The sequence below is a fragment of the Balearica regulorum genome, chromosome 5 (genome assembly GCF_011004875.1).
Source record: "Balearica regulorum gibbericeps isolate bBalReg1 chromosome 5, bBalReg1.pri, whole genome shotgun sequence".
Taxonomy (NCBI): domain Eukaryota; kingdom Metazoa; phylum Chordata; class Aves; order Gruiformes; family Gruidae; genus Balearica; species Balearica regulorum.
In genome coordinates this window covers 5,935,528-5,948,048 of record NC_046188.1, presented here as the reverse complement: position 1 = coordinate 5,948,048, position 12,521 = coordinate 5,935,528, and the positions used below count along the sequence as shown (strand labels likewise).

The 12,521-nt window shown below is 36.8% G+C and overlaps 1 protein-coding gene across 2 annotated transcripts in view; it reads right to left on the bottom strand.

Moving 5' to 3' along the window:
• The window catches only part of ARID4A (AT-rich interaction domain 4A), a 49,984-nt gene that overhangs the window by 9,643 nt on the left and 27,820 nt on the right, over positions 1–12,521 (bottom strand). For both annotated transcript variants that reach the window (XM_075753303.1, XM_075753302.1), the window contains exons 12-16: positions 6,523–6,595; positions 3,870–3,964; positions 3,627–3,724; positions 1,871–2,099; positions 149–399 (exon numbers count right to left, since the gene is read on the bottom strand). In XM_075753303.1, the coding sequence (XP_075609418.1) occupies positions 149–399; positions 1,871–2,099; positions 3,627–3,724; positions 3,870–3,964; positions 6,523–6,595 (746 nt within the window). The remainder of the gene's footprint in view (positions 1–148; positions 400–1,870; positions 2,100–3,626; positions 3,725–3,869; positions 3,965–6,522; positions 6,596–12,521) is intronic.

The window sequence follows — 12,521 nt, the reverse complement described above, 5'->3', positions numbered from 1 at the left end:
CCCTTTCCTGTCTGGCTGAGTGCATCAGGCCCCCGATTTCCACATTTTAGTTGGTAAGATCTCCAACTCTGTGTATACTCCTGCTTGGAGTACAGCTCAATCATGACACAGACATACTTGTAAGAAGGTGATACAAGTTAATGTTTACCTCTCCCTCTGCCTCTCTTCTTCTTCATCGGACTCTTTATCAGAATCCTCCTGCTTTTTAATTTTTTTCTCTTTTTGCTTTGGTGTACTTTTTCTCCCTAGTGGAGTTTCATTTTCTTTCTTTTCAGCATTCTCGGGCATTTCCTCTATATCTTTGTTTTCTTTGTTACTGTCTTTTAATTTGTCTTGTGTTTTATCCTCTTCACTATCTTTTTTAGCAGGGGTTGCATCACGGACAAGTCTTCTTCGTCCCTAGAACAGAAATACGATCAGTTTAATGACTTCTGTTGATTGTGCTCTGTATAGCCTCTCCAAATCTCAGCTAAAAGTGGAACATACTATTCTTGTGCAGAAGAAAGGCTGGAGAGAACACCAAAAAACTTGCTTTGAGTAGCCAGACAACTGCTGTCCAGGATTATCTGCAACTGGTAATTTGGGGATCTAGTACAGGTTTATCATTTGTAATCGGAGCATTGAAAAGATGTTATGAATGCAAGATTAATTATTTGGAGGCCATCCAAAGATGACAGTAATGAAGGCACTGTAATAATTAAAATTCACAGTAGTATAATGGTAAATACTTTGGAAAAATAATCATTCATAAATAGCTGGTGACTGAATTAATAAAGTAATAAAATACATAATCAAATAATATTTAAATATTAACAAATTAACATAGACAATGATAAAAAAGGACAAAAAAATTCTTCCGTTCCTTTACCCTCTCACCAGTTTTCTCCAAAACCAGAAAAATGAACAAACTAACAAGAAAGCTAATGTCATACCAGGAAGTTCATTAAGGCTGATACAGCTTGGAAAAAACACCTGCAGTTAAATGGAAATACAATACGTAACACAAATCTAAACTTATGTTTAGACTATGTCTTTTCATCTAGTACTTTAAAAGCCATATACTTGCTTGAAAAGCTGGTTTGCAAGAAGTACTTTAATAGAATTACATGTTAGTTGAACACCATCCTTGCAGCTTGAACAATTAAAAAAAAGCAGCAATTCATCAATCATGCTACAGAGCACTAAGCCAGTCACAGTCAAATATCTTAAAAGTATTCTTGTGTTCTCCATCAGTTCAGTATCCACTAGCTGATGGGTCACTGGTCTTATCTACGTAGCTACTAATACAACCCTCACCTCTACAGCATTCAAAGACAAAGGAAGACAAAACTTAAGTGTTCCTCCCTCTACTTTTGTCTACATACTGTAAAATTGCAGTGTTGCTTTCATTAAAAGAAGAGATATTGTGATAAAACACAAGTCAGAGAAATGAGTCTTCCTTTAATTCTTAAAGCTGGAGCAGTCCCTTGATATTCCTGCTTCTTGCCAGAAAGCTCCAGATTCCACGTGCCTGGGGAAATTCTCACCCAGAACCAAGACTGTCCTGCTGAGTTTCACTGATGATATACAGCGCTCAGTAGCTCTCAAAGCCATTCCTGAATCGAAGCATGTCTGACATCCAGCACAGCCTGGGAAAACCCCAAGGATGGTTTAGAATATAAAGAAATAATCAAAACTGATTCTATTCACAGGTAAAACATAATTAACAGCTAACACCAACTCTGAGTTCACAGAACCCTGTCCTATGCTTGTACAAGTAAGCCAATTCAAACGTACAATCACTCCACAAGGGAAAACTCATTATGTAAACTGTTCACTATACAAAGGGGTTTTGTTAAGTACTAAATAGAAATCAGTTCAAACCATTTACCCTTGGGGATCTTAGTTCTATTTCTTCTTTTTCACTTTCACTGCTGGAATAATTTTCTTCTGCTTCTTTTTTAACTTCCGTTGGGGGCATTTTTTGTTCCTCTTTTACACTTTCCTCCATTGGTTCCGCGTGTTTCTGTGTGTCTTCTACCACTTTTGGTTCATTGTGATGGATGGTCCTAAACTGAATGTTTGCAGAACGGCAGTACTCTTCAAAACCATAAAGATACCTATAGATACAAATAAAGTTTCATTTATATTTCATGTTTTATTTTCTATTTACTGAAGTTCATAAAACCTATTTTACTGCTCACAGAAAAGCAAGAGGAGCAGCAACTTCAGGGAAAAAAAAAAAGCACACAACAAAATAAACCCAAATAACTGCAAAATAAAAAGCCAGAGCAGATTTCAAAGTGAAACAATTATGCACACAAGTCAAATGGTGAGAAAGGATACATACAGGTGGTTTCCATAAATTTACCTTCATCCTTGTCCAATTAAGAATTCATGACAGTAAAGCCTAAGAACACGTACACTGTTTTGCAAATGCACAATGACAGCTAAAATCAGCCTACTAAAAGAACATGGGCGTACAAGAAGTCACCACATGGTAACAAATTGCCATGCATCAGCTTGTTTGCTGGTAACTGCCTGTGTGCACACTCCAGTCCAGTTACAGGTGACAGAAATATGAACTAGCTTATTCATCAAAGAATAAATACGCAAGTTGCAACACACTATCATGTGTCCATACAACATAATTATTTCCACTGTAACAACCACCTAGTACATATTTACCAATTACTCTTTTTTATGATAAATACTCTTCTCTGTAAAATACAGACCTTAAACATGTGCCCAGTTCAAATCCCAGTGGAGATAGTCTGAATATTTTCATCTTCATCATCATTAACATGAGTTGAGTCATTAGTCATCCCTATTCAACCAGCCAATTTTCCTTAGGTTCCAGTCAAGAGAACCTCATTCTTCCCTTTTACTCAAAAAGCCCAATTGTTTCTTGTCAAATGTCCCGGAGAATAAATAATAAAAATAATCTTTATTTAGAAAATGAGCTTGAAAAGTGTCATTCCTAAAAGGTTTCCACTTCAAAAGTTAAAATACAACTGAAAACCAGCGGTCAGAATAAAAAGATTTATGCATTTTTTTATTACAGCAGTGATTTTACTACTCAATACTATCACATCCACCATAGCAATGTACATAGTTATGCCCTAAAGCCGTTGTTCTACAGATTCCACAAAGATGATGTTTAAATACACCATCTGAAACACATCTATCTCTATCAACGTTCTTCAGGAAGTTAAAGAAACCGGTATAAAATTCTCGTCACTGCATGCAATATCTGCGGAGTTCAATGAGCGTGCAACTGTGGACAGAGCACATTCTTGTTAATCCCCATAAACTGCAAAGCTGAATTTGCCAAAGCTTTTTTTTTTTTTAGTAATTTCATTGTTGTACTCTGAAATGGCACTGTCAGATGCTGAAAATGAATGTTTCTGGATAAGAAAATGAGTGGAATTCTAATGCATTAGACCAACAGGAACTTAGGCAGCCCTGAGCGCTCCCTCCTTTCCTCCACTATTCCAATACTTGGCACTGGAAAATGCTCAGAACTGCTTGTTAACTGAAGAATGTCAACTACTGTTTCACTAAACTATCAAGAATTGCTTGAATATTGTACGTGCTACTAAAAAAAAGGAAAAATATTTTCACCATTATACAGTATAAGAACTTACTTTCTATAAGCAGTTTTCACATTGTAGGAAGCAGCCGAGTTCAAAATAGGAATGCCAAGGTCCATATAAATTTGCTTCCATACAGCACCACTCTCAATCTTCGGGGGGGGAAAAAAAAGGAAAGAAGGAAGTTTTCAGGTTTTGTTAACCAAGAACATTAAGGAATGATATCTATCACAGCCACAAGCCACAGCCTTCAAGAATGAATACATGTATTTAGTTCAAGAAACATCTGACACTTACACTGTCACACCCACCCTGCTGATACACCAGTCTAAAAAGTTTGAAGAGATTAAGGTCCTTGTAGCCCAGAACAGGTGGTTTATTGATAGGAGTACCTAAATAAAACAAAATCAGAAATAAGAAGTTATCACAAAGAACAGCATACTGCTTCTTCCATTCCATTAGCAAGCATTTGATTACTAGCATCTTTCTACGTTTTAAAATTTGTATTTAATAGTTCTAAGATATGTCTCAAGTCAGTAGTTTCCAACCACCGATTAAGGCTTCACCCTCTTTTGAATGCATCGCTTAATTCTGGGTGGTTTATTAGCACACTGGCACCAGCTGCTTGATAACTACAATTTCTCAACCTCCTTTTCAGATTTGTGCAATAACCCCCATCCAATTGGTTGCATCCCACTGTTCCTCTCCTGAGCAGGGGCACAGCCAGAATTGCAGCGAGCTCTACAGAACGCCTGATGAATGCTGGAATATAGCAACGTGCAAAGAGATTAAGTCAAAACGCTGTGGTCTGAAAGGAATGGGGCAGAAGCAGAAATGTTGGATTAGAAAAAGATACACAGGCAAATTGTCAGGATGTGAGAAAGCACAAAGCCCTAACAGGACGTGAATGTTTGGGACAGTTCTGGGAGAAAGAAAAAAACTCAAATCAGATGAGTGGCAATGATATAAAGAACAATAATTAATTGCAAAAGGAGAAACCAGAAGTGACTTGGGGCAAGCAGATGCATACGTAGACAGTATTCCTCCCAGCAAGGAAGGATATCAAACCTCTTCCCTGCTGCTTCTCATCTTCATGCAATTATATTTGGAATCATTAAAATAATTTTATAGGACTTTGGGAATATTGCCATGATTACACCAATCAAAACATTCATACCGAAAGAACAGAATGTAGAACAAATCTGTTGGGAAAAGAAATCTTGCTATAAGGACACAGGGGAAAAAGACCCCAAAAACCGACAGTAGGCAGACAAGGGGAAAGACCCAGTCCTGAAAAAGTCCTGTACATTGCTCAATCGACAGACTTGCTTAAAAGAATAGTTTCTAGACTGAGTCTTCAAATTTAGTGCACAAATGCTTTCCTCTTTTGCCTCTACAAGTCCCGGACACGATCTCTACTTGGTTTGTAGCATAAGAGTGCCTAAGAAAGGGAGTGAGGAAGGAGGAAAACAGAAAAGAGGGAAGAATCAGGCTACTAGAAAAGAAGTAAAATGGTGGATTAGTCCAGCAGCATAGGGATTTTTTTTTCCCCCGACATAGCCTCTTAGTCCCTCAAGACAGGTTATTCTCCAGAAACACTGGTTATACACAAGACGCCTCAAAATTATAATCGGATGAACTCCGGTATTCTTTTCTATAATACATGATCCATTTCTAAATCTGTGATAAGAACTGGCAATATTGAACAGATTTGGAACTGTTCTTTTATGAGTCTGTGGTCTAGAACACACCGTGTTAGTAGGGATGTAGAGCCTCTTTTACAAAAGTAACTTGATTTCTCCCCAATTTTAAATCCCAAGAAAAAAACAAGGGGGGAAATACTCAGCACTACATGCACTTTACATTTTACTCTTAGTTCTGGTTATTTCAAATTCAAATATATCAACATTTGTTGTACTATATGCTGCTACACAAATACCATTCAGGTAACTTTTCTCAAGGAAAGAGAGAAAGAGAGAGAGAGAAAGAGAGAGAGAGAAAGAGAAAAGTAAAAAGGCAGTAGCTGCACTTGTGATCTACCTCCACCAATGTTATTGCAGAATTAACAGTGTATTCAAACTGAAATAGCGAGTTCACAAGTAAAATGAATAAACCAAATATACTCTAAAGGATAAAACTCTTTCCAAGCTTAAATATAGTTTAAAAAAAAATAATAAAATTAAAAAAGGAGGGGAGGGTGCACAGCTAAGGAACAGAAAACCTTCCATTTTAGTGTCAGTCTCATCACAACTGCAAATAAGAATGGTTTATGCAACAACAGTTACCCCAAGTCAGCAGGTACATGCTCCTCTCTATACATAGCACATGCACCTTCAATATACGTCTTATGCCAGGACTTTAACTATTCCAATTTATTACAGTCTCACCTAATTCTGTAAAGATAGATATCTAAAAATACGCTATTTTCTTGTTCTAGCTACAAGACAAAGTAGAATCTTTTAAGTTGTCTCTTCAGGTGAGCATCACTGCTACATCTGCGCATGACAGTTCTGCAAGGAGACTGGAAGACGGCACATCTCCCGTTCTCTGCTGGTTCAATTTCACCATCCACGGATAGCCTCCTCAGCTTCCAGCCTGAGATTAACAGCAGCTGAGTTCCCAGCCATGGCTGTCACAAGAAGAAATCAACCAAGAGCTTATTTATCAGGGATTGTTAACATAAAAAAGGTTTTGTGAAAGCAAAACAAAACCAAAATACCTCACGGAGGATTTGAGTTTCCTTTGTGTGCTGTGCTTCAAAGCACTGGAAGCAGACCTGCCACACGTAAAAATGGGTAAAAGTGTTTTTCCTTGCACCAGACTAGCTGTTACCTCTTTCACCGACATGAAAATATGCTTGTAATAACAGCCATTACATTTAAAAGAAACTTTTAAAAGCCATTTAAAAAGTGGACTCGAGATTAAAAAGAATAATAAAATTCAGTGTTACCTCTGTCTTCCATAAACTTGTAAAGCTGTTGGAGGAAGTTGTCCCTCTCTTCAGGATCAAGCTCTTCCTCAGGCTGTGAAAACAAATGCAATCATAATGAAAACAGAAAATATGCAAAGTAACAATTTATTTGTACAAAAGCCTAACAGCAAGAACTAAACCCAAACCACTTCCAATTTGGCCCTGCACCCATATAATGGTGAAATATGCAGAAACTAAAACTTACTCAGGAGACTGAAGTGCGTACCTCAGGAAGAGAAAAAAAAATGCAGGTCAGGGAAAGCCTCAATCCATGACAGAAAGAATGTAAGTGTGACCCTCAAAATGAAAGCACTAATATACTTCACATACTGTTCTAATAGAGAAAAGGTCTGTTATTTACAAGACTAAAGCAATTCACAGGAACTCTAGGTTTTTTCATTTGTTTTTTTTAACTCTTCTTCCTTACTCCAACTATAGCCAATGTTCCAGAACAATTCTTTCTCCAACTGTTCCTAGTTTTCATGCTCCAGACAGTATTCATTTTGTGATTGAGCTCCAATGCTTGATTTCAGCTCATATTTGAAAACACTTTTACAGTCACTTCTGTAATTCCCTGAACACACATTTCCATAATTTATTATTATAAATTCCTTAGTTTTATCTTTATAATTTAAATCCTCAAAGAGATAAACACTTATGAACTTTATGGTAAGCAGTCCACAGTGTGAAATAAAGAGTTTATTTTATTCAGGTGGAAACTATGAAAATAAAGTACATTTATTGGGGAGGGTAAATAATTTCTACATATACTTCATGGAATTCTAAGATGCTAGCAGAGACTTTAAAAAAAATAAATCCTTTCCCTGCAACGCTTTACACATGCCACTTTCTTCCTGCCAGCCTGGCAATCGTAGGGATTGCTGGTAAGGCAGTTTGCACAAGGAAGACTGCAGCTGTCTTGAAGGAAAGATGTACAGTATGTGTCAAAAAATCTTATCATTACTTTATTAAAAATAACAGAAAAGTCACAAGCAGTTCCAGAAGGAAACCAGAATAGCAATTTCAATTTCAGTCATCTCTGCATTCTGTAAACTTTAAGCTTCAAGGCAGGAAGACAGGCATAGAAATGTGAATGTATATGCTACTGCCTCGTTAACCAGAAAGCAATCTGCCCAGCATCAGAATGAATTTCAGCCCTGTCTGCTTCAGTGAATTCTGAGCTTCAAAGCCCAACAGGGATCACCTACAACCGGGCAGAGACAGTATCTCTTTCTTATTTTCCTATTTTTTCTTGGGAAATATTTTGAGGAAATTAAATGAATTATCACAACATTGCACAGCATCAGTTACCACTTGCTCATTCTGCATATTATAGGGAAAGAGAACAGTTATCTATAGAATTATTATGTTCTTCCATGTTAACAAATGAATTATTGCTATAGAAACCATGGCTTTTTCTCTACATCTAGATTGCGAATCAACTTCAAGATCGAGAAATTTCTACCATCTACTGTAATGTTTACTGATTAAATGCAATACGACTCAAACTATGCAAACTAAATATATCTAAATAACAGTAAACATTCAGAAATATTTCTGAATAGTTCAATTCAAACCATTTCTTTTATGTGGGCATAATGCCAAACCAAAACTGTAGGTCAGAGCAGCAGAAGTGTAGGTTAGAAAGAGCACTCTTGCAGACTGAATGTTAACCATTTCACTGGTGCCAAGTATTTTCAGGTGAAGAAAAGCAAAAAGGAAAGATGAAAAGCTTTTACATACTTATAGGACGGGGACAGAAAACCTGACTGCAGTATTCATCCATGTATGTGAGAAATCCTGAATCCTGTACCTACTTCTCTGTTGATGGTGTATGAGCTAGGATGCCACCATTTGACAGACAGAGTCTGAGCCATGCCTGGTACAACGCCAGAGTACACACCAAATCTTTCTGTGAGGTGACTTGGATAAACGACAGACCTGAATGACTGTCACCAAGGAATAAATCATGTATCAGGTATTTCAAACTCTTTTTCTGCTACTGGCCAGCATGAGAAAGACCAACCCTTCACAGATCTTATTGCAACATTAAGATACATGGATTTTTATAAGAGGTCAATTTTCATCACAATTATCTATTTGTAACTGGACATAACGACTTCCCAGGAGCATCTACCATTCTGAGTTAGAGTTGAGTTTTATTTTAAAACAGCAATCATCATCTAAGCTGCTGTATTGGCAACCTTAAAAGCTGCACCCCAAGTGCAGAAAACACCGAAGAAATGTTGATGCTACAACCTGCAATCACCATCAGTGACTCACTGAAGAGCTACAATTCCCAGCATCTCTTTTGAGCAGGCACCGGGGTGACACTGCTACCCTCCAAAGCTCACGTCTATCCAGACACTTCTGCCCATTGTACACTGGACATAAGTAAGTTCACAGTGACAATTCCTCAAAATCAGTTTTCTTAAGAGAGTTCTGTCTCTCCATTTCATTTTTTCCTATACAGATGTTGCAAAAAAAGGGAGACTGCAGCCAAAGGTAAATCCAAGTGATAGGCAAAACAATATGAAATTTTTAAGTGGCAGTTGTTCAAAATTGAGACCTTTCTGTTGTTCATCCAATACGTGAAACTAAAAGCGACATGAGAATTTTTTTTTCAGAGAAAGAGGAGGAATTTCGTTTTAAAAAAAAATCTCCAAGATGTCCTTTTTTGCTTATAATTAAAAAGTTAAAATTTTATGGGTTTGAGATGTTTTTTCCCTCCTTTCTGACTAGCAAGTCACATCAGTTAGAGAATATTGTAAACAGTAAAACAATGAAATCAACAACTAACATAGATCTCTGTGTAAGGGACATACTCCTTTCCCAACTCAATTTCTTATTCCAAGGCTAACACTAACAGTGTTCAAGTATTTTGTGAAATTCTTTTGAGAGTAATAACCAGCAAATAAGCACAACATTAAACCCACAGAAACTTGCAGAAAACTTGTAACTGGCTTTGCTTCATTTGTTTTCAAGCCACTTTATTCACCACGAGTTTTGCCTCTGTCTTTAGCATGATTTTGAACAAGAATACAGCTGTTATTCTGATTCATTGTTACAGAAAGATATTAAAGTTTCTGTGGTGCTAACCTGTAGAGCTGAGTGGCAACACAAAGGATAAATAGTTTATTTTACAAAACAAAGAATGAATCTCTATTTACAAGCACGTACACCACATAATCAATACAGGGCTAAGGTACCAAGGACAGATCTTTCTTTTATATTATTAATAGATTGACAATACCATGAACTCTTCTGTGAAATAAATGCAAGCTAAGCGGAAGAACAACGTGTACAGGATTTGGAGTTCAGAAGAGTATATGATCAAGACAAGCTGCCAGAATTAGAGTTAACGTAATTTTGTTGCTTCAGAGTACTTAAATGCGTTTTCATCACTTGCACATTTGCTTTCTGATGCTAAGTTTGAACACTAATTAAGGAAATGAAAAGAATTAAACTGATTGCAACAAGTTAACAGCTTTACACCATGTGGAGATGAGAGTAGTCTTAAAATGTTAATTTCTACCAACAGAAACCAGGAATTCAACCATCCTCAACAATGACTCACTCTAGAGCTGTGTGTGCCTCAGTTTGCAACTTCTTCGCTCCTCTTTGTGGAATATTCTGAGAACGTCCGTTAGCATAAAATGATGAGCAAGAAAGTCTTTGTAAGAACACTTGTGCATGGTATGATGTAGGCCATGCTTCACAGTAGCCAAAACTCCTACAAATGCATGCATGCGAAGGATGATTAGCTAATCAATGTTTAGCTATTTTATAAAGGCTATTCTGCATATTACACATCACAGCTGCTTAGACTGTTTTTGGATTTTCTTTTTTTTTTTAATATGTAAATAAACCACTTGTTTCTGGATACCATGCATCATTAACTTTGAAACTACTGTATTCCTGTATTTAATTTTTAGAGTCAGCTTTATCAGTGTTATCTTAAAATACACATAGGTTGCAACAGAAATGGAGGATTTGGGTATCATTTTGTGTGGTCTCCCAGTCACTTAGAGAAAAGACTACTTGGGAAACAAAATATTTACATTTTGCTTCAAAGTAGTTCTTCATAGATCACTACTGATCATTTGTAGGAATCTCAAGCCTCCTAAAACATATAATGGATTTCATATACTCATCCTTCCTTTATGACTTAGTGCTAATAAAATATATGGTAATGACTTACCATGAGAACTGAAATCTTTGCTTACTTGCAGAATAGGTACATTGGAAAATGCTTCTGGCATTTTCCCTGCTCAACAATGTAAAGCAATTGTGACCGATGTTTCTTGACGCTGTTGTGATGCAAGAACCCTAAAAACTTTACACGGAAGCACACTATTAAACAGATACATCCTTCACATGACTGTTAAAATGAGGACTGACAGAAAATTTCTCTAAGCATTGACCTGCAGGTGCTACAACTCTTTCTTCATGAGAGGCATGGAGGCCAGCTAGCTAGAATTTTTTTCTGAACATTTTTTGCATGTTTGATTAGGGGGGAAAAACCATGAAAGAACAAGGATCTGCTATTAAAGTGACATAGATAAGTTGGAAGAGTCTCTCAAAGATGGTGTTATAACCAATTCTACAGGTAAGATAGAAATCCCTTTTTCCAGCTCTTGATATTATAAAAGGATGCAATTTTGAAACTTGCAAAATTCAAACTCTAAAGAATAAATTCCTTACTCTTATTCTGATCTTATGTGAATGTATCTGCTAAGAACAGGTACTGCAAATATATTTCAAGTAATTGCATGTTAAAATCTTGATTCTCTGGGAATCCAAATGATCTACAGGGAGACTGAGAGGCAAAACCAAATGTTGCCTACACATTCCCTCATAAAAATAGAGAGTATTTGAGTATTTAATCCTGAGAAACAAATAGGTATGACTTCTTCTCTGACAGAACAACTTAAATACAAGCAAATACAGTAGTGTATATAATCTGATTTTTAGTACAATTAAGGTAATGTTCACAAGCTTCTATTTCTATGTGGAGATACTGGAGTTTAGATTTTCTTCTTCCTTTTAGCTGCAGTGCATTATTTGACTGCCAAATCTACCCTCAAAACACAGTTAATTTTCCTATTCTGACATGCTGAAAACTGGGTAAGAACCAAAAGCAATATCCAGATTTTTATCTGGATTCAAACCAATTGAGTGATTCTTTACATTTTCATTTAGTAAAGATTTTTTTCCTATGGTACCTCTGAATTTTTTCACTTTTTGTGACACAAACAATGTCTGTGCTGTTATTCAAACCTCACACTGTGAATGGAAAGTAATATTGAGTTGCACCATATATTACAATTATTGCCAAAAATCCAACAATTTGAACACGTTGAGCAACTCAATGTAATGCAATCCCTGTTAAAGCCAATGACAAGCAATTTCCAATTGTTCTCCTTTGGAGTCAACTCCGGACCACACAAGTCGGTGACCACCGATGAGGAGGATTAGCATCTCACCACCACCATATTGGTTCCCACTCCTTAGCTTACAAAAGACATCAAAGAACAACCATGTAAAGCCTGGAAATCTTGTACCAATTCTACCGTACTCTTAAGACATCATGAAAGGCAGCACAATTAGAAAGACAGCCTCTGTCAAAACAAAGTTACAGATTTTAACCCAGCTACTGGAAAAATGGTAGGATCCATTATCACCAGCTACAGTAGGTCTCTCTGCTCCATTATCATTATAAAAGATCCTACTTCAGAAAAATAGGATCCCTTCCCTTCCCAGAATTAGACTCTTCTGACTGACTTTATGCTCTTATTATATATTAAGTCTGTGTCAATTTGATCGATTTAATGAAGGCCTATCATGGCTGATCAGCAGCTGGCCAGGCCTTGCCAGCAAGGCTGCTGTGCATTTCAGAAGACGGGGGGGCGGGTAAGATAATTTTTTAAATCTCCCTCCCATCTCCAGTAATATAACAATTTGCAATTCTAAAACAA